The sequence below is a fragment of the Mycteria americana genome, chromosome 5 (genome assembly GCF_035582795.1).
Source record: "Mycteria americana isolate JAX WOST 10 ecotype Jacksonville Zoo and Gardens chromosome 5, USCA_MyAme_1.0, whole genome shotgun sequence".
Lineage (NCBI taxonomy): Eukaryota > Metazoa > Chordata > Aves > Ciconiiformes > Ciconiidae > Mycteria > Mycteria americana.
In genome coordinates this window covers 50,912,505-50,935,749 of record NC_134369.1, presented here as the reverse complement: position 1 = coordinate 50,935,749, position 23,245 = coordinate 50,912,505, and the positions used below count along the sequence as shown (strand labels likewise).

At 36.2% G+C, this 23,245-nt stretch overlaps 1 protein-coding gene across 8 annotated transcripts in view; it reads left to right on the top strand.

Moving 5' to 3' along the window:
• Positions 1–23,245, top strand: part of CEP128 (centrosomal protein 128) — a 139,033-nt gene that overhangs the window by 42,679 nt on the left and 73,109 nt on the right. For all 8 annotated transcript variants that reach the window (XM_075503370.1, XM_075503368.1, XM_075503369.1 and 5 more), the window contains 4 exons: positions 7,278–7,628; positions 11,499–12,149; positions 16,307–16,471; positions 20,726–20,902. In XM_075503370.1, coding sequence (XP_075359485.1) covers positions 7,278–7,628; positions 11,499–12,149; positions 16,307–16,471; positions 20,726–20,902 — 1,344 coding nt within the window. The remainder of the gene's footprint in view (positions 1–7,277; positions 7,629–11,498; positions 12,150–16,306; positions 16,472–20,725; positions 20,903–23,245) is intronic.

The following is a 23,245-nucleotide window of genomic DNA, read 5'->3' as shown; positions in this document are numbered from 1 at the left end:
ATTCTTCAGTAATATAAGTCTTTCAGTCTTATGAGGATTGAAGATCTTATCCTCATTAAAATTAATTTTATAGCTTTTTCATCCTCTAAAGATGAAACTGTTAGCCAATTACTTTCATTATATGAGCCAATTAAGATATCTGAAAATCAGTAAGTTACACTTTTCTAAATTTAAAGAGATATTCTTACAAAAGAAGAGAAATCAATACCTTTGCAGACCAGCCTGTATCACCATGTCAGTGGAGTTCAAATGCTGAAATAGTGCTACAGATAGATTTAAAATGTACAGTTGCTAATCATTTTGATAAAGTTTCTATCTAAAATCACATATCAACCTGGAAAAAACCTCCCAGGTGTTTTCGCTGTGTCTTATATTTACATGAACCTGTCAGATTGAGTAGCAGTTCAAGCTTTTGGAAAAATATGGAGAAGACATCACTTTAAGAAATTGATTTTGTGCGATACTCCTTTTACTGAATGAATACACTTCTTGACTGATTTAACGTATGCATCTTTGATTTTTTCAATTCACAGAATTTATGCTTGCATGAAAAATCTAAACCTTCTGCGTTAATGTTTTTTGATTGGCAATATGGCAATATGATTGGCAAGAGATGCAGATCAGATTGTGATGAGTAAATTAATATTTGAGCTCTGCATTCAGGAAAAATTAGTAAGAGAAATAATTAGGTACATGATTTGGATAGCATTGTTGAAAGTAGTATCAGTGACAAGCAGTATGATTACATAGCATTAGAATCTGGTGACTGCACTGCTGAGATACAGGGCAGAAAAAAGAGAGGGCTTTAGGTGACTAATGTAATTACTGTAGTGAGGTGAAACGTGGCTTTCTGTATTCTTATCAGTATAGAATGTTTGCACATAACTGTGATATAAGGCATTAGTTCTGTAGGTTGTAGCAAATGAGTGATCCTCACTTGCATTTTAAATGTTCATAAAAGTTTTAAGGAATGTTGCACTGAATACACTGTGGTGTGTTTTCTATACCTAGAATGAATTTTGTTTTGCAGTTTGTGGTGATTTTATTTTTAAATTGGGTGTTGAAAATGCCGGTCGAAAGTATGATATGTGTAGTCAAGCTAGGAACTAGAAGTCCAAACTACATGAGTTACCAGAACGGTGGCAGAGTCCGTGTTTAGTGCCTGTGGTGATTAGTTTACACTTCAGATAAATAACTAGGCTCTAACTGGAAAATGTTGGCTTCTTTCTCTGCCTCCAGTTTCTTATGAAAGTTGAACCTAGATTACATAATGGGATGTTGGATACGTAGAAAACTAGATGCACAACTGTTTTAGTTGGGGCAAATGTTGCATCTGTTTTTGAGTTTGTTAATCACCTCTGTTCTGTGTCATCTCTAGCCAGACCCGGTCAACTGAAATGTCTGTGGTGGTGGTGCAGTCTGAGGGCTGATACAAACTTTAATCAGTTTTGAAGATAATACTTGCATTCAGATCTCTAGAGCATTAATATGCTGTACCCTAGGATTTAGTAACTAATCTTAATCACATTTTTTTAAGTGTTCCACGTACATAATTCTCTTTTATAAAAAATCTTCAGCTATTAAAGCCAGGAGGAGAATATTTGATGTTATGTTGGTGGTGAATGAGTTGACATGAGTATTCTAATACCTTCCCCTTGGTTCTGTTAGCAGTGGAACTATGAAAATGCAGCAATAAAATTAATCAGGTTAGAAAAATTGGGACCCAGAATTGTCTTGTGTAAAGACTGAGAAGAGACAATGTACCACAGCCAGGATTTTCTATAGTAACTGCAATGCAAAACATGCTAACGATTGCTGTGTATATATATACAGTACATTTTAAAAACTAACTGTTCTGAATATGTGGGTTGCTTCTGTCAGGAGAACCTCCATCGTGTTGTATTGTATGTCACAAAATATCATCATGCTTCTATCGCATCCAGAGCGGCTCACTGAGTTCTCTGGGTGACTGACCTTCAGCCACCAAAGACACTAGATGCTCCTTGGAATCTGGAGTCTTAATCTATGAAGGCAGCATTTCTCATCTGCATAAAACTTTTTTTTGGAATCACAGGTGTTTAGTAATTTGCTACTTGGAAGAGAAACTCAGATGTCCAAGGAAGGTGATCTTTTTCTTTTTTTTTTTTCTAATAAGTGCAACCTCCTGACATTGCTTGTCCCTTCTCTTAGATTATCTCACGCTTGTTTACTACAGTCAGAACTAAGAAGGAGAAAATTGGATGAATATTTAACAAAAAAACCAAACCCCAAAACAACAACAACAAAAAAACCCCCCACATCGCTATATTCCTATCTCATAGAAATCCTTCAAATATTTACATTCTGAATTACCTAGAAGGGTAATTCCAAGATAGGAATGTGAAAATTAGGGTATATTCTTCAAGGTCTAAAGTAAGCATTACTCTGCCAAATTCTCCTGCCATAGTAAAAGGGCAGCCTGCAAGGCTCAGGAGACAGCTGTATCTGGTGAAACCCTGGCAATACCTGCACTGATATGGCTGTGACGCTGAGCTCGTTGTCCAGGCTTCAGTAATACAGAACTGAAGAGGATATCTTCAGACATGTTCCATTGGACATGGGCCTGCTGACAACTTTAAGTACTAAGTTTAAACATGTTCCCAAAACAAAGATGGAGACTGAGGTATGTGATAATTCCAACTTCTCTAGCACTAACAGGGCTCTGGGCACTGTAAATCTAAACATATGCAGGAGCTGGATTAAGGTGTAGACTGTGGTAAGGACTGATGTTTCTCTTTGGCCAGTTCCTTCAAATCCCACAACTCTGCAGACTGAGAGCAAACTTACGTTTTTTGTGTTAGGTTTTTCATTTATTTTTCTTTTAGTGGCACTTTATTTTCTGTATGCTGTGGCATCCTAATGAAGAGCAACTCCCTTCCCACAGGTAACATACTATTTCACCCTCAGTGCTAATGAAAAAGAAAAACCCAACCTCCCAAACAGACCAACAAAAAAATCACAAAAATCCTGTGGTACAACACTTTATGATACTAGAATACGCCCTCATGGTGTCTGACCCAGCCCCTATCTGAATTTCAGCCTGTGCTGAACTTGTGTTCAGTACTGCTCTGGCGATGGCTGCAGTAGAATGTGCATACAAACAGCTCTGCAAAGAAAACAGTCAAGCTATGTGCCTTACATTAATGATAACATTTTATGATGTATTGTCTGCATGCATATTTAATGCCTTTGCAACTGGGATTCTGTGGCTGAGAGGAAAATGAGGACTAAAAGGCTGAAGGGAAACTGAGGATTGAGACTCCTACAGATGTCTGTATCTGAATGATATAAAACATGATGGGGAAATAGAGGTACCTACTTACTCCAGGTGTTGTTATTTTAATATTTAAGACTGACCGTATGTGCATCCATAGTAGGGTGCAGGTATAAACATTCTATGCAAGATACTTTATTGTTTTAAGAGAAAATAGATGGCTTTCAAGTCTGAAGGTCTTGACAAACTTATGAACAATAGGCACATGGTATTTACTTTACAAAATTTTACATATTAAATCTAATGTTTTATGAAAATATGCTAAAATTGAAAAATGTGATTCTATGCATCTAGCTTAATTATCAGTTATTTTTAGCTGTAAAGATTGTTTAGAAAGAAATTAAAAGCTTAAGTTTATAAGGTCATCATTAAGAAATGAAACTGCAAGATCATACTTTCACAGCCCACCACTGCCAAGTACAATGTTCTTCCAATGACAACAGTAATTAGCATAATTATTTCTTACTATTAAAACAATCTTAATTCTCATAAAATCAAAATTAGGCATTAAAAATATATAGTAGTGCAACTTGCTTAATGGAGCTTTATGTGTTGTATTAACTATTTACTATCTGCTGATAGTACAGGTCCACAAAAACTAGTTATCGTCATTTTCTGAGCAGTGTTTACTTGACAGGCATATAATATTTAGCAAGGTATGTTCAACTGACCTTGTTGATTGTTATTTCCAATCATTAAATGAAAACTGTGTTCTTTAAGATGGTTCTGATGACTTCTAGATGTTCATTGTTGTAAAGGGTTGCTTCAAATCAACCACAACGTTGACGTGTGCAGGCAATGACAAATGGCAAAGAGATTACTTGCCTGTAACGGTTCTGTTAGAAATGTTATTTTAAAAATTCTAAACAATCAGTCATCCTACATTTTTCACAGAAAGCCTAGAAATTGGGATTGTGTGTTGGGATTTTTCAAGGAACCAAAAGGTGGGACCATACTCTTTGTTTTTATAGACACTTAGGCTCTGTACATGGGCAGTGAGGTTTGAGGTGTGCTCTTACAGATACTGAAGCAAAAACAATTTCTAACAAATAGTGCTGCTGTATGTCTGTTCCCCTTGTGTAAATGTCTGTATATGCCATACCTGGAAGGAGGCTTTCTTCTTTCTGGGAAACCTATCTCTCTGTGTATAGATGAGAAATATGACTTCATACCAGATTTTTTACTTTCTTATTTTTATGACAGCCCATGTCTGAAAAGTTGCTTATTTAGTGTTTTAAATACCAGTAGGGCAAGCCCTTATAGATCAGACAGAATTTTGACAATTGTGTACATGTTAACATACAGATACGTGTATGTTTATCGTATGTCAACATAGGAATTGAAAAGTACAGGTCAGTACAGTTTTGATCCCTGTTATGATATAATAATAATAAAGAATGTGGAGACGCGCTGTTTCTCTGTCCCCTTGCTTTTCAGGGAAAGCTGCATGAAACGTTGATATGCTATGCTGCTGTTTTCCAGCTGACTTCAACTGTTTTGGGTCTGTGCTTGCTTAACTTTGCTTAGAAAAGCACAAACTATTTGCAAAGATCTATCTGACTTTCACAAACTGTAAAAATAAAACATTAAAATTCACATTTATATCGGTACATCCATGTCAAAGTTCATTTTCCCCCTTATGCAAATAGCTCGTGTTGATAAATTAGTTGTGCCTCAAGATAAAAATCTAAAACAAATGTTCCCATTTTTTTCATTTTACTGTAAATCAAGAAATTGGAGATTAAGGTTTGCTTCTACACAGTGAAATGAATGTTTACAATTAATTGAATATTGTTTTCTGTGTTTAAGCTTAGACTCATATTTCATTAAAAAGTCTGTGGGACCTGTAGTTGTATTAATGAAGTGTGTTCTCTGGGGGAATTACACAAAAATAACTATTTTTTTTAAATGATGCAGAGTTGAATAGTACATCAATTTAGGCTGACATCCTCTACGGTGTCTCCAGAAAGACATGAAATGGGAAGTGATAATAGCGTGTCACATGTAGATAACATGACTCTGAAGAAATGATTACCCATTTTAGAAAAATCTGTGGAAGGGTAAATGTAATGTCTGACTGTATTTTATCAGGCTGTTTTTAAGTTCTGCTACATTCAGAATATAAATCCTTACCTTTAAAGAGGTATTGTAATCTCTGTTTTCATTTGAAATTAAGCTTGTTTTGACAAAATTTTGCTAGTTGTACCTTATGAGGTTTTTTTGGTTGGTTGTTTTGTCTTATGAATCAAGACTTTTTACAAGGTTAGGCCTGGTCATTTTGGGTGATGAGCTTGAAAATGCATGTTTAAATAATAGTGAAGCAGAATATATGTGGGTTTTTTCTAATGTATAGAACTGTAAATCTAGAAAGACTTTCCAGTTTCCATTTTGCCACCTGTGTAGGATTTACTCCTGACTATTCTGTAATGTGTTTACCTATTGTTTTATTATCTATATCTTAGTTGTGTCTAGAGTAGGAATATTCATCCTACAGGTGAGCAACTGATTGTCTGGTGGATAATCCTACTCCTGTTTTGCATCATGGGTACGAGTAGTGAGCTGGAGTGACTGGTCTTGTCTGTAGCTTCAGCCCACTCCTGTCTGTTTTCTGGCAGTATCACGGTCTATTACATGCAAGAGTGCACATGTAGTCGTCTTTCCAGGACAGTAAATGCTATCCTGAAAAGACTGGTACGATTTATTGCCTCCCAGGAGGTAATGAACAGGTTTGGAGGGGAAAAAAAACAACCCAACAATCCCACAAACTAAAACCCAACCAACAAACCTAAATTGTCATCCACCCCCCCCGAACCCTGTGGAAGGACCTTTGTCTAAATAGTCATTCTATGTGCACCTGTAAAGTTGCTTATTCTTTCCTAGGCAAAGTATTTTTCCCTTGTCCCTTCTGAATTTCATTCTGTTTATTTCAGACTACATCTCCAATTTGTTTCAGTCATTCTGAAATCTAATCCTGTTCTCTAAAGTATTTCCATCCCTTGAAGCTTGATAATATCTTTGCCTGACTATAGAGCAGGCCTATTAAATTCATCTAAGTCATTAATGAAAATACTGAATGGTATGAAAGCAGTCTAAATAAGCCAGAAATACAGAATACTAATGAGAAATTCTACGTGATGACCTTAATAAAATTCAGTTTTGCTAGTGAAACTTCAATAACTGGTTTCTGAATATGCCCTTGCAGAAAGTATACGGAGAACATTTTTCCTGACTTGCTTATGAGACTGTCCTGAGAAATATCATCAGATTTGAGATAGGCAGCACTTGTTATTTTTAAAATGTGTGGTTTCAATTTCATTCAGTATCGAAAGGTCAGCTAATATTGGCTCTAACATGCTTGCTACATTTTCAAACATCTTTGCACTTTGTTCTAGAAACATCTACCAAGCTGCTGTATTGTCTTTGTATTCATCAGTGCTTTCCAAAATACCCTTATTCAGCACGTTGCTTTCCTAAAAGCAACCAGCATAAAACTCGGTAACAACTAGCTCATATACTATAGATTACTTTTGTTGTGGTGAATACTATTCTTTCCTTGCCAATTCTCTTTTTCCTCTCATCTGTTTATATTCATCTCCTTACATCTTACGATTTGCTTTATTCCATATTTGTTTAATGTGTAACATATGAGGATCCTGGTCAATGATTCCTTCTCAAACTTAAAATATAAATAATAACAAGATCAACCAGAAGAGGAACAAATGCAGGAAGTAAAATATGGGATAGAGTAACCATGTATTTTGTATCTTGTGTTGAAATTCTTTACCATTGCAGAGGGGAAGATTCTGTGGGCTAATAGGGCTTTCCCTGGTAGTTAGGGAGATCTTTTATGCTACTCATATTTTAGATAGAAATGTGATTTAATATTGCTGTGTGTTGTTTGATAAGGTTTCATAATATATATCTTTAGAGTTGGAATTTTCATATTTTGCTATGATGATTCCAGGTGTTAACATCTGACCTGGAAAACAGGGAGAAGCAGGAGGAAAAAATGCTGGACCAGCTAAAGGAGATACAGAGTTGCTACAAGGCTTGTGAGAATGGCCGTAGACAAACTGAACTCCAGTCTGCTGAGTTAGCTCAACGGGTTGAAGAGAGTACCAAGGAAGCAGAACGGTACCTCACTGAATTCAAGCATTCAGAGGCACTCAGGCTGGAGATTGAGAAAAAAAGAGAAGACCTGAAAGTGAGAGCACAGGAAACCATCCGCCAATGGAAGTCGAAATGTAAGAAACTGGAGCGTGAGGTAGAAAAACAAAATGAAACTATCAACCAACTGATGGACAAGAACAGTCAGGTAAGATTGACTGGGGTCTTTTGTACCCTTTCCATTTGTTTTAAAAATGAAGATAAGGAGTTTATTTATGCAAACCATGACTTAAACCGCTTGCCACCTTAAGTTCTCGACCAAATTTTCTGGTGAACTACAAAACAGCTAATAGGCGTCAATATTTTTTAGCTGTTACGGGTCCACATTCTCTTCTTTATCCAATATTTATTCCAGTCTCTTCACTTAATCAAAGCTTTCTTCTTGTAAAGAGAGTTTCTCTATGAATGTTGCTTTTACTTTATCTTTTCAGTTAACAGTTAACATAACTTAGCTTATTTTTAGTTAATTTTGAAGGAAATAATGTGATGTTATTTCTTGTAAAAAATCTTAATCACATTAAGTAATAACCCATGTTCAAGTTATGCATAGTCTCATGTAGTGGACAGTGGTCACATCTTTGAAAGTAGGTGTTTACTTTCATCATGTATGTCAGATTGCTAGCAGACCATAATGCTATATGGACTTTGGCACACCTAGCCTATTTTTAATTCCATTCTGTATTTAAGCTTTTCTTAAACTCTAGGCTTAGTAATGACATCTTTTATTGCCAATAAAGACTACAGGTTCTGAAATATCATAAGGACTATAACTCAGTTTGGATTTGATGTTTGGAGGCAGAAAAGTAGATACTTTTTGTTTGAGAATGGGCAGAGATTTTAGCAAAATCTGGAGGTTTTAGCAAAATAGGCACTCTTACCTGCATTTGGGATGAATGTGCTGCTAACAACTACCATGCAGTTCCTAGGTTTTTCCATTCATCTGGATAGAGAGTCTGTGTTCCTTATATTTTTGTAACTTTTTAAAATGCTTTTCATGTATGTTTTGTTTCAGCCTCTTCCTTATATTTTTCAGAACTTTTTATTGGAAAAAATCAATTTGGAACTTGATCGTATAACATTTCTGGGCTTTTTATTTGTCTTTGTTCAGAGTGGCAAACCACTTATTCCTCTCTTCCTCCTCCTATAAAGTTTCTCAGGAAAAAACATTGGGTCTTTTTTTTTTTTTTTTTTTAACTTAGCAGAATTCCTTGACTTTTCCTAGTCCTGACACTGCTTTAAAGACAAGCACTCACATCGATGCTAATGCTGATCATCCCGTCTTGGAACAGTAGTAGAAACCATCATTCTGTCTGTAATGAATATGTGGGTCTTTGTATTTTCCAGTGGCTGGGTCAAAAGGTGCCTGCTCCTGTAGTGGCTGGTATAGTGGAAAGCTTCCTGCTGTGAGCTTTTATTTTAACTTAGACGCACTGCTGGTGCAGTCTATCATATTGTATGGCCTACTTCTGTTTTTATGGAGCTTCCCTCACGTCTTTTCACTTATTTTCTAGTGCCGTGCATCCACTTTAGGTTACTAAAGCTGATGGGCTTGGGATGGCTCCATGCCATCCTTTGCTTTGTCCTCCTCAAAGACTGTAGTTTTCAAGGGGTATATGGTGTGAAGTACGGGATGTCTGTATTCATCCTGTGTTGTTCTTGATCCAGTAACCTGTTCTGAGACTGTTATGTGAACATATGAGCATGGTCAAAGTACTGGAGAAGCCACAATGTGGCTAATACTGAGTTGAAATTAATAAAGTCTAGCAGATCTAAGCTGTGATTCCTGGGGTTGCTGATCCTCTCCTGAACTACCTAGTATATTCCTTATTTTTTATTATTATTTTCTCTATCCATGCTCCAACAATTCATTCCATAGTAATCTTGTTGTTTTGGTTAGCCCTAGTGGTTGTCTGAGGAAATAAGGTTCACAAACATTAAAGTTGGCCATCTCTTGCCTAGGTAAATGGAGGTGCTAAGGAAAGGAAGAAAACCTGAACCAGTTAGAAATCATATGTGTGTCTCATAATAGACAAATGAGAAGCAAAAAGTAGAGGAGAGAGTTGTGAATAACAAGCAGGAGGAGCCCCAAAAGGCACTGAAATCACTGTTCATGTAAACGCATGGACAGGTCTTTGTAATGGCAATTGATAGTGCTGTTCACATTGAAATTTTCTTTATTACGTAAGACTTTTTGACACGCATTTTAGCTCTTTTTATGTGATAAAAGCATAAAAATGCTAAATGCAGTCACTTTGATTTAAGCTTCACTTAAGAAATGCTGTCAGTATTTGTTCTTATTTTTAAAATCATCAGTATCATGCCAACAAGTTTGAGGTAAGTGTCACTCCAGAAGAAAATCTCCTTATTGGAGCATATGTAATATCAAATAAACTGTGCGTTGTTGTGGAGGAGAAAAAAATACAAACAATATTTCATGTTCTCAATACAAAGTTGTAGACAGTTTCCATATGAGGATATAATCAATCCAGATGCAGCATTTGTGATAAGCTTCAGGGCACTAGATGAACATAATTTAACCAGCTTTGAAATATACAGACAATTAACATCTGAGACAAAACTCTATAAAAATAAATAATAAAGAAAAAGGAGAAATGGCAGTTTGTTGTCTTTGCTTTCTGTTATAGGACTTGAAAGCGTTGATGGCAAATTTTCAAAATTGGATTACAATCATAGCTTGCAATTTTATGAGATGTTCCAAATATTTGCAGGCAATGGGTGGGCTATAGAAAGATTGATTAGGTTTCATTCTTTTGGAGTTATTGGGGTAATTTGGTTAAAGTCTTGCCTATGTAGTTATCCTTGATTGACAGTGGAATTTCTAACATCTTGCGTCTCTTGGAACATATTTTCTTCTAAGTATGGAATGTAGAAAACATACTTAAACTCAAAGCAAGTTACTCACAGTTTTGGTGGGGTTTTTTTTGTTTTTGTTTTTGTTTGTTTGTTTGTTTGTTTTTTAAATTTTACTGGGTTTTTTAGCCAAATCATGCAACTAGAATTGCAAGACAGTTTTAGGAAGGTTGACATACTCATACTTTTTCAGAAAAAAAGCATGATGGTCATTACCCCATATCCTTGATTTATTATTTTTGTATTTTGTTTTGCATTGCTTATTCTTGATGTAATTACAAATTGTTTTATTATTTTTTAACTGCACACTGTTAACCTTAATTGCCTTTTTGTTCTGGATTATTTCAAGTAATTTTGCTATATCTGTAAGAAATGTGCACTATTTGTGGAATTAGTGGAAATAGTAAAATTCAGTATAAAATTTATTTAAGTCAGTTTAAAGAATCCAGTAGTTTGTGATACATCAGGAAAATCTCATGTTGACCCTTTATCATTTTTAACCTGATTTATTTTAACCTGAAATACATCAATGTTGGGGGAAAAAAAAGAACCCAACCCTTAAGATCCTTAGGAAAACAGTGGAATTTTTATTAAATGTGGCTGATTTTTATTTTGAAGATGAAGTCTTAATTTCTTGGCTTTGGTGCATGAGTGAACCAAGGCTTTTAACTGCTATTCATTCATCTACTGTGTGCAGTTTCAAAAAAAAATTAAAGTTGATATATTTCATATGTAATATTTTAGAAAATAAGCAAAATGAGTCAGCCTATGAAATGGACCTATAGGTAAGGTGCGTGTGACCAACAGTCCTCCCTATATTTTGCTGCATTACTGTATTGCCTCATTTCCTTCATCTTGCTATTTGGAGGAACGAGCAAAGAAACCCATCTCAGTCTGCAAAGAGGGTGAGAAAAGCAGAGAATTAACCAAAACTATCCCTGCTTAGGAGACTAGATCAGAACAAGTATACATTTGAGATCACAAATGTTCCGTGTCTAAATTTAAACACTGAATACATTTGAACTGAGTTCATAACAAGCAAAAATTTTGTATTTTCACAGAACAAAGTGTGCTAATCGTTCCATCCTTCTAGCAATTTTCTTTAATTACTTTAGGTCACACTGGATTTCTTTTTCTTCTTTCCTAGGCCCTCAAAGAAAAGGATGACCTCAGAAGTCAACTTCTCTCTGCTATACACCAAATAGAAAACCTTCGGAAGGAGCTGAATGATGTGCTTACAAAGAGAGCCCAGCAGGAAGAACTCCTCCACTGCAAAGAGGTAAAACTGAATGAAATGAAGTCTCACCAGGTATCTCTTGAAGAAGAGATCAAAGAAGTTCAAGGTACTGTAAATAAATTGGAGAATGAGTTGAAAAAGCAAGTCTTTCTACAAAATCAAATGCAAGCTGAAAAGGAACACTTGGAGACAGAACTTGCAACTAGTAACTTGATCCATAAAAAAGACCAAGAAAGACTTTTAGAAATGCAAGCAGATGTAAAAAACTTAAGCTCTGTACGTGTGGAACTAACAAACAGAATAGCAGAAGAGGAGAAAGTCAAAAAGGAATTACATAAGAGCCTTTCAGATCTCCAGAAACAGCAGGAATCTAAGCATGAAGAGATGACTTCATCTAACAGGCAGCTGAAGATAGAAAGAGAAGTTCACCAACAGGAGTTGGCAGATCTTAGATCTGAGTTACAAAATGTTAAAATCAAACATGAACGAAATGTTCAAGAGCTCATGAAACTCCTTAAACAAGAAAAGGATGATGCAGAGGCTCAGATTAGAATGCTAAAGGTACTTATTCTGAAGAATTCCAATGTCAGACTCCCCCCCCCCCCCCCCCCCCCCCAAGTGATGAAGGTAATAAAGCATGGGCTTTAAAACATTTAACACACATTTTTTTGCAGGTCATCATAAAAGTTTAAAGTTCAGGGTAAAAAATGTAGCAGTAACAGTTTTAGGGCAAGAGCTTTTCTTAGTTCAAAAGCAGTGAAATAGGTATGTCTGATCAGAAGGAGATATGGGAGGCTGTAGTGTTTTAATATGATTTTATCCTTTCTTCTTCACCTGTTATTTTTACAGTTATTGTCACAGCCCTATTAAAGAACTTGCAGTATTTTAGGAATGATGCATTTTTGTAAATGTTTAAATTGAATGATGCAGAAATACTGTCATTGTATCTGGAAACACTTTCAGAATGTGAATAGTGATAATGTTATAACACTTGTTAAGGTTAATTTTGATAGTTCTTTCTATTTTGAAGAGTTTTTAGAATTTCTAATTTCTGCACAAATTCTCAGAAAAGTGACTGTTCATATAGTAAATGATGAAATATTGCATTTTATTCATGAAGAAATAAGTTAATGTCTTTAGTTTACATCATTTGCTCCCGATTCGAGGCTATTGCACTGGAAAGAAAACGAGCATTTTATTGGCTTTAAGTTGTCTGAATAAAATTGAAAAGTTAAGTTGAAGTGGTCTAAACTGCACAATTAACTGTCAACAGTTGTATAAGCTATAAATCTCACTTTTATTGAAACAATTTTGATTACATAGGTAAATAGATATGTAAGATAGTATTTTGTATGTCCTAATAATAATAATTTGTATATTCATATTAATGGAGGAAGTAGTTTTCCAGATAGGTTGTAAACTACCAACATATTTTGAGTGCACTTCTGAAGCACTATAAATACCTTTCCACCTAAGTCCCATCAAATTAAAAATTTGCTTATGTCAAAATTCTACCAATTTAACCATAAAAAGCTATAAAATCCTTAATCAAAGATTAAGTGATTCATGATCTACTTCATCATAAGTAATATAAGCATGTTTATTTCCTTTCTCTTCTCACAGATATTCAGTAGTTAAAAATGCATATTTTCCACATTTTTGCAGTTATGAACTGATGTTACTTAGAAAAGGATGCTTAGTTAGTTAATATATAATTCATGACATAATAATTGACAATAATTCTTAAGCACTTGGTAACAAAAAGCATTTAATGAAGATAGCAATAAAAAAAGTCTAGAAGGTTGTTAGTGGAAGGATCATTAAAATAAAAATATTTTGACAGCACTGCTTAACATTGGGGACTTAATTTGTAATGTGTCTAGCATTATTTAAATGATCTGCCCAAATATGTGTTTTTTCTTTGACAATGGCATTGACATTAAGACTTTACATTTAATATCAAGGGGAAAGAAGGAAAGTGTATTCTGGATAGCAGTAATAAAAAAAATTAGTTGATCGTGACTATGTGTTCCTCTTCTATGGAAGGGTCAATCTTACAGTAAGGGCCTTGATGTTGCTACTGATTGTTGTACCTAAACAGAATATTTAAACAATTCACTTCCTTCTTTCATTTACAGTGCTGTGACTTTCCCAGAATCCTTAATCTACATACTTTTTTTTTTTTTTACAGCTTTGTGTCTCTGAAACAGAGAAGAGCAGAGGGTTTGAGGGAGATCAATTTTGTAAGATGTTAGGGTAGGCAACTTTTTTAGAAGTATGTGAAATGATAATGCACAACATTCTCTTGATTCAAAGACTGTAAGTGTCAAAGACTGTAAGACTGTAACAAAATAGATAATCATATTCATCCGTAGGAAGATCTGATGAGAACATGTCATTGTGCAGGCGATTTGGTTACTTTTTGTCTGAACTCATCATTATATTGCAGTTGGGTTTCACTTTTATTGACATACTTTTCTTCCAAATTAAGGTAAACTTAGCATGCATTTTATCAAATGGTATTCAAATATTGTGGCTTTAGGGTAGAGTTTAGGGAAATCCAACAGAAAGGGTTTTTTTTTTACCTATTATCCTTTTTTTTTCAGGATGGTAAGTTTTTGTGCCCAGTAACCAATTGTCTTTTACAGTAATAGTCTTGACCTTATTTATGCCTCAGCCTCATCCAACCTTTGTAACTTCTTTTGGGAAAGAATACACATAACCCTGTCCAAAGGTTGTTAATGCTAAAGCTTAAAAATAAAGGTCAGTTGGGAGAGACTTGGGGAGTAAAGGGAAATTTAACACATTTATTAAGACCCAAAGCCTTAAACTTAAATGGAGGAGGAATTTTGAGTTCTTTTCAGGAAATCAAGGGTGCAGAGCCCTGTGTTTACAGGACTGACTGCTGCATAGATTGTAAAAAGAAGTGACTTTTGATCCTTATTGTTCTTCTCTCTCTTGACTCCTCTGTCTAATACTTTCTGCTTCACTCTTGTCTGGCTTTCTGTAGTGCTGCACTGGATTGAAAAATATAAGGTAGTTAAGGATTTTTGGGGGTAGCAGGGGAGGTACCATAGGAATCTTGTATGTTGCATTAGAATTGGATAAGACCATAGAATTTTGTAGGAGATGTCAGTGTTGAGAAGGATCTTACTGTCTCAGTACTGAGATTCTGGTGCTTAAGCTTTTAATTCTGTTTCTGCTAGAACATCCTAAAGGATTCCTAACCAATGTCTCTCTAATGTCTTTTTTTTTATCATTTAAAATGATAGATAAACTAGGCATAGGAAATTAAGTGGTTCGCTTAGTGGTCCCCAAACAGCTATGTGTTCAGAGGCTCTGAACCTGTCCCCTAATTCTGCTACATGTCCTCATTTGCTTTAAAAACATCCTTGTTCTCTTAGAATAATGAAATACAAAATGTCCTCGTGCCTGACAGCACTTTCAAGTACTAATCTTTAATGTAAGATTAGAGATATGTATCTATACATATAAAATTGTGTATATATGTGTATTTCTTTGTTTTCTATACATATACCATGTGGGTAGTTCTTTTTTTTCCTGAAGGTTATCGGCTGTGGAAAATGAGTTCAATCCAGATTAATTAAATTATGGTCACATCTGCCTTGTCCATACTGGAAATTAATAAAAATTAACTTTTTCCATTGTGTCTCAAAGGTAATATAAGCGAGGAATTTGGTTCTTGGATTGTCTCCATCTGCATAGACATTGTAATACAATTACGTTCAGTAGGAACTGAAAAGTTGATTTTATAAGCACATTCACAGAAAATGTTTTAGGCATTGCAGGCTTGTCTTTGTGTCCATAAGTCTTTGTGGACTTAGAACACCAAAGTTCTTTCTTGGAATTGTCTTTCAGAGGAGCTTTTGTACTCTGTTAGCTCTGGTGTCTAAATTAACTCGTAAAACTTCTCTCCTTACCCTTCTTCCCCATAAAAGTTATATTTCTAGTGTAATTGGGAGAAGAGATTTTTTTGCTTTTCCTCAGGAAGGAATGTACTCTGCAGGTTTATTTTTGTGTGTAACTGCATCCCACAATTCATCTAATATGAAGCTGGTTTTGAGTAATATGTGTGTAATTTCTTTCTTTTTTGTGTATTTTTTTGCATTTTCTAGATATTCTAGAGAATTTCTCAAACCTGTCAGTTTCAGTCAGTTATCTTTCCCACTGGAAACCAATATACTTTATTCACTCAGCTATTTAGGGCTTTCAGGGCCCTTAAATGTTTTCTTCATTTTTCTCTGCAATGTTTCCATGAATAGCATTAAAACCACACAATTCTAGAAATTAAAAATACCAAATCTTTGCAGTTATTTCCTTGCAGATACAAATTTAGTATTAGGTCCTGAAATGAAATTATAGTTTTAGACTTTCTGATTCCAAATTATTTCAGTAATGGAAAAGTTGCATAAATACTGGGCTTCTTAAGGTGATGTAAGCTGATGAGTGTAGCAGAGTTGAAATGCAGAATGTGAGACTTCTGTTACTGCTTTTAAAACACTGTATGGTTTACAACTTTGTGATACATGTTTTCCATGTTCAGATAAATGATTGCACTTAATATAACTTAAATGTAAAATATTGAATAGAATCATCCTTCCATAGTAGTGTTCCACGAATTTGAAACTCTACGGTCTGGGAATGTTTTAAAATAACCCATATAGTGACTTTGTAATCTATTTTCCCATTACCATCAGATGGAACTTGTAGAAGAGAAGAACATAGTCAAGACTCAGTGTCGACAACTGGAGAAGATCAAGATTGAGTGTGACAAATTGACAGAAGAATTAACCCAAAATGAAGAAGAAAATATAAAACTCAGGTGGAAATGTGAGTTTGTAAAACAAGAACTGGAGAGAAAGGTAAACTTACCTGGTTTTAACCATGGTTCATCGGTGTCTCTGCTGATAAATACCTAAAATAAATGATGAATTATAGAAATAGATGGTAAACTTAAAATACAAAAAATACACGTACATATTAAAGAATATACAGTCATATTGTAGTACACAGTTTCTATATAAATCAAAGAAGGCAAAAGTGCTTTGGCTGAGTCATGAACTGTATCCCTCCAAAGATTTGCTGATACTATTTAGGAGTAGAAATACAGGTCCTGTTGCCTGCCCTATTTCTAATATAGGTAACTAACAAACGTTTAACCAAACACTTCCAATTTTCTTCACATTTTCTTAACATTACAGTGCAGTTATGAATAATTTAGAGCTAATTTGAAGTACATAAGCAGTGTAAGTACAGTAAAAGAAATTCTAAATAACTCGGTGAATATTATTTTCTGCTTGAATATTTAAAACAGCAAATTTTAAAAGAAATTCACATTCCTTTCTTGTACTGGCATTGCATTTCTAGAAGTGGACGCTGTCTGCCAGCCATTCTTGTTGCCTAGTGTTCTGGTTATTAATATTTACTATCAAATATTAATTTGCAGTCTCACAACCAGGACTTGTCAGCCTTTTTTGCCTGAAAGCCAGTTTTGCCATAAAACAAAGTAAGGTCAAGGGACCTGCACAGGAGACCCAGTTTTTAGGAATAAAATGGCAAGATGGATGTCATCAGATCCCAATGGATGTGATCAACAAAATAACAGCCATGTCTCCACCAACTAGCAAAAGGGAAACACAAGCTTTCTTAGGCATTTTGGGTTTTTGGAGAATGCATATTCCAAATTACAGTCTGATCATAAGTCCTCTCTATCAAGTGACCCGGAAGAAGAATGATTTCAAATGGGGCCCTGAGCAATGACAGGCCTTTGAACAAATTAAGCGGGAGATAGTTCATGCAGTAGCCTTTGGGCCAGTCCGGCAGGGCAAGATGTAAAAAATGTGCTCTACACCGCAGCCGGGGAGAATGGCCCTACCTGGAGCCTCTGGCAGAAAGCACCAGGGGAGACTCGAGGTCGACCCCTAGGGTTTTGGAGTCAGGGGTACAGAGGATCCGAGGCCTGCTATACTCCAACTGAAGAAGAGATATTGGCAGCATATGAAGGTGTTTGAGCTGCTTCGGAATTGGTTGGTACTGAAGCACAGCTCCTCCTGGTACCCCAACTGCCAGTGCTGGGCTGGCAAGAGAGGGTCCCCTCTACACATCGTGCAACTGATGCTACATGGAGTAAGTAGGTTGTACTGATCACACAGTGGGCTCAAATAGGAAACCCCAATTGCCCAGGAATCTTGGAAGTAATCATGGACTGGCCAGAAGGCAAAGATTTTGGAATATCACTAGCGGGAGGAGGTGACGCGTGCTGAAGAGGCCCCACTGTATAATAAACTGCCAGAAAATGAGAAGCAATATGCCCTGTTCACTGATGGGTCCTGTCATGTTATAGGAAAGCATTGGAGCTGGAAGGCTGCTGTATGGAGTCCTATACAACAAGTTGCAGAAACTGCTGAAGGAGAAGGTGAATCGAGTCAGTTTGCAGAGGTGAAAGCCATCCAGCTGACTTTGGATATTGCTGAATGAGAAAAATGGCCAGTGCTTTATCTCTATACTGACTCATGGATGGTGGCAAATGCCTTGTGGGAATGGTTACAGCATTGGAAGCAGAGCAACTGGCAGCGCAGAGGCAAACCCATCTGGGCTGCCGCCTTGTGGCAAGATATTGCTGCCTGGGTAGAGAACCTGGTTGTAAAAGTAGGTCACGTAGATGCTCATGTACCCAAGAGTCGGGCCACTGAGGAACATCAAAACAACCAGCAGGTGGATCAGACTGCTAAGGTTGAAGTGGCTCAGGTAGATCTGGACTGGCAGCGTAAGGGTGAATTATTTATAGCTTGGTGGGCCCATGACACCACAGGCCATCAAGGAAGAGATGCAACATACAGATGGGCTCGTGATTGAGGGGTGGACTTGACCATGGACACTATTGCACAGGTTATCCATGAATGTGAAACGTGCTGCAGTCAAGCAAGCCAAGTGGTTAAAGCCTCTGTGGTATGGAGGGCAATGGCTGAAGTGAAGTATAAATATGGGGAGGCCTGGCAGGATTGATTATATCACACTCCCACAAACCCACCGAGGCAAGCACTATGTGCTTACAATGGTGGAAGCAACCACTGGATGGCTGGAAACATATCCTGTGCCCCATGCCACTGCCCAGAACACTATCCTGGGCCTTGAAAAGCAAGTCCTATGGTGATGTGGAACCCCAGAAAGAACTGAGTTGGACAATGGGACTCATTTCCAAAACAACCTCATAGGCACCTGGGCCAAAGAGCATGGCATGGAGTGGGTATCACATCCCCTATCATGCACCAGCATCTGGGAAAATCGAACGATACAATGGACTGTTAAAGACTACATTGAGAGCAATGGGTGGTGGGACATTCAAACATTGGGATACACATTTAGCAAAAGCCACCTGGTTAGTCAACACTAGGGGATCTGTCAATCAAGCTGGCCCTACCCAGTCAAGACTCTTACATAGTGTAGAAGGGAATAAAGTCCCTGTAGTCCACATAAAAACATGCTGGGGAAGGCAGTCTGGGTTACTCCTGCCTCAGCCAAAGGCAAACCCATTCATGGGAAGGCTTTTGTACACGGACCTGGGTGCCTGAAATAGCTGAATTTCATGAAATTCAGTATTTCATGAATACTGAACTGCTATTTCAACTCCTATATGGGTAGTGCAGGAATACTGGAACCTGTGCATATTAAAAATTCTTGTGATTCCTTCAGTGTGAAATAGCTGCTGTCTAACTCAAGTATTTTTGTATAAATTAAATTAAAAAATCAGGTTGCTTATCAGGTATGGCTTTTTCACATTTGAAGGTCACCTATATTAAAAAACACCTATTTTGCAAATAGATGTAACACTGATACATATATATGAAAGGAGGTTGTAGCAAGGTGGGTGGTGGTCTTTTCTCCCAAGTAACAAGTGATAGGACAAGAGGAAATGGCCTCAAGTTGTGCCAGGGGAGGTTTAGATTGGATATTAGGGAAAATTTCTTCACCGAAAAGGTTGTCAAGCATTGGACGAGGCTGCCCAAGGAAGCGGTTGAGTCACCATCCCTGGAGGTATTTAAAAAACGTGTAAACGTGGCACTTGGGGACATGGTTTAGTGGTGGACTTAGCAGTGTTAGGTTAATGGTTGGACTCAATGATCATAAGGGTCTTTTTCAACCTAAATGATTCTATGATTCCGTATGAATCCCATTCACAGGACTTGTATATTAGAAATTACCTAGCTCCACAGTGGTATCTCATGAGAGCAGCGTATGAAGATTTCCAGTAAATACAATTTAAACAGTTGCACCTTGTCATTGCAGAGGTCCATAACTAATAAATTTTCAAAACTACTGTTACTGCTTTTCTCACCATTCTCAGTGCACTTGCACATACTGAAATGTGCCTGTTAAAGTGTTTACTCTTTGCTGCATTTCATCCTCCTAATCTCAGCAGCAGACAGGTGTGAACCAATTTCACTTCTTCTCACAAGATAGTTTTGTTATATTGAATTACGCAATGTAATTAATGTATTGTATAACAAAACTGCTGCAGGGTTCAGTTTTACATGGTGGCTTTATTATAGATATAAAGGAAGAGAATCTGAATTTTAAAAAGATATGTAACATATTTAATGATCTTTCAGACATTGGATGGTAACATAAAATGTTTTCCTCAGTACCAGTCACTATCCTATGAGATATTCTTTGAATACTTTTTCTTTCAGAACACACTGACTGCCAATACAGGTTTCCTTCAGGAATCTCTTTTTGTGATGACAGAGATTAGATGCCTGTAACTGTTTCAGGGCAAAAGATAATAAGGGGAGTATTTGTTGCTTGCTCTCTTTCTGCTCATGAAAAAGAGATTTATAATAGAATGTCTGGTTTTGACTCTGAAAATAGGCTCTATGATTGTTGGGTTTGGATTTGGCAGCAGTTTCTTCATAACTGATTTACAGGAGAATAAGGAGAATCAAGAGAAGAACTTGTGAGTACTATTAGAAGGTATTATTTTCAACGGCAAGGAACTGAACTCGGTGCATGAGTGAGTATAGTGTGATTATAAGATTGACAGATATATTGCTAATGATGTATGTTATATTATTAATTCAATAATTTCTCTTTGTTTTGTTTTTCCTCTTTCACTCCAGGATAAACAGATCAGCAATGAAGAAGATTATTTGAAAAAGATGGATGAGGCCAGACTGCAATTTAAGGATCAGCTGTGTCACTTAGAAATGGAACAGAAATCCATTCTCGCCATGATAGGAAGTGAAATTGATGCTGCTTGTGAAATTTTTTCTCGGGACTCCATGGAGAAATTCAAAGTAATTCTAAGTTTTAAGTATGCTGCAGATTTTGTTGCTTTCTTAATGAATATTTGTAGCAGAATTTGTATGCATTGTTGTCACCTATCACTTAGCTGGTATAGATAATTTATGGAGAATAGGATTATGGATATTTAGCTGGTCAGATGTACATTGCTAGGTATTAGAATACGATACTATGAAGATCTGCCCATGCGTTAATTGTTACTGCTTTCTTTTGCCAATTTTTTTTGTGATAAATAGTTGTCCTTTTGTTTGCTTGTGTGAAAGGACCTTACATCAGCCAGAATTTTGAGGCAGGTTTTCCTAGGCCACCTCCTTAGAGGTGGGATGTCCCCAAGAAAGACCTAAAAGGCTTTCAAAATTGGGGAAAAATGAAAGAAAGGTTTTATTAAAAATTCATTTAGATGCTTTGTTTTTTAAGTAGGGAAGTAAATGCTGGCAGTGAAAAGAGTTTATAATCTCCTCTTTCGTGGAGCAGTTTCTTTTATCCAGAAAACTCAGACTCAAAGTTTCAGGAAACTTGTAGCTTGCTGTAAGTTGTTTTTCCACTCTTTTACTCCTTCTCCTGCAACCCTTGTCTTCCATTAGCTTTTTTCCTGAGCATTCTCATTTGTTCCCCAGAGACAGAACCCTCTGTTCATCCCTCCAGATGATTCTACATGACTAATCCTCTTAAATCGACATTGTACACAGCTGAGAATAAAGAAAAAGGACAGACTGACTCAGCTTGTTGCCATACTCACTGGCATTATGAGTACTTATATCACAAATGCTTGACCTAGTGGCTTTTTAACCTTAGCTGTAACCATAGAGTACACTCAGATTATGCCTTTTTTGTTTTGCTATTTAAACAGAGCATGCTTTCTACTCTACAGTTCCTGGTCACTTGACTGGGCTGGACTGCTTTTGAAATAGAAATTTTTCGTCATTGACACTGAAAATCCGTTATATTTTTAATATTTTTTCTTTGTTTTATTTTTTATTTTATCTCCTCACCTGTTTTGTTTTAAGGTGTGGAAAGAAGTCTCTTTGTTTCAGCCTTGTAGTATGGTTGTGCCTTTTTCTCCACTTACCTATGGAGTTGGGATGTTGCAGCACAGAAACAGATGAGAATTCTAAGAAAAATGTATTTAACAAACAAGCTTTCTCCTCTGTATTCTTACGGATAAGTCTTTTTTTTATGAAGTCTTTGTGATCTGCTATAGTTGCCAGATTCTTGATCATTGAACCATGTCTTCTTGGACTTGCTTGCCACCTCCTGCAGACTGTTTGTCTTCTGGATAAAGTTTTGCTAATCCCTGTTTTCACAATTCTCCTTATTTATCCCCTTTGCCCCTGACAAGCAGTTAAACTTAAAACAGCTTTGAAACTGAATTTTTTACTAGACAGCTAATGTGAAAACAAATGTTACGCAGTTTTGTGGTGCCTGGTCTGAAATTTTTTTTTAAAAAGGTAAGACGTTTCCTTTATTATATTGTTCCTCTGCCCAGTACTTTAGGTATTGCCAAGGTTTCTAAAAGGTTTCAGGCAAGTTCTTTACTTCAAGAAGAATTTGTCACTGCAACTGAGGTGAGCAATGAGGAATTTAATGGATAAATACTTGTATTCAGAGAACTTAAACACCAGGGTTAATCTTCTCTGATGAAAAATGAAAAAAATCCATTTTTATAATCACTGCATACTGGTGTTCTAAGCAAAGAATTCCACATGTATTGTTAAGATTTATTTTTCCGATCAGTCTTTTGTTATAAGAAATCTTATGCTTGCAATAACTACACCAGTCATGCTTAAACTATAAACTGAATACTGCCTTCTTTGAATGTGGCTGCGCAGAATGATGTTTGCTGCCATGGAAGTCACAACTTTCAGGTATGCATTGCTTTGTGATGTCATGGTCAACATGCCTACTAAAGCATTTCTTTTCAGCTGTATCCTTATGTGGTGATAACTTTCACGTAAAACATATGTATGTACATAATTAGATAGTGCTGTTTAGGCACCTTTGGTCTCAGTGTAGTTAATAAAACCCATATAAATACCTCTTAAAGGAATATGCTAGTTACAAAAATTATCGGACCAGTACTAAAAGTACATAAAGACTTGCCTAATTGCAAAATGTGGTAAATTAAAAACAAACAAACAAACAAAACCCCCACAAAACCTTTAATTTGGAGAAAGACACAATGTAGTAATCATGGGATAGGACCACATGAGATAAAGGATGAGCTGGACATAAGGTTAATAGTTTACTTGATTTTAAATAGATTTCAGTTGAGAGAGCTATGTATGAGACTTTTTTTTCTTTCCCTTGTGTATCAACTAATAAAGTGGGGAAAAAAA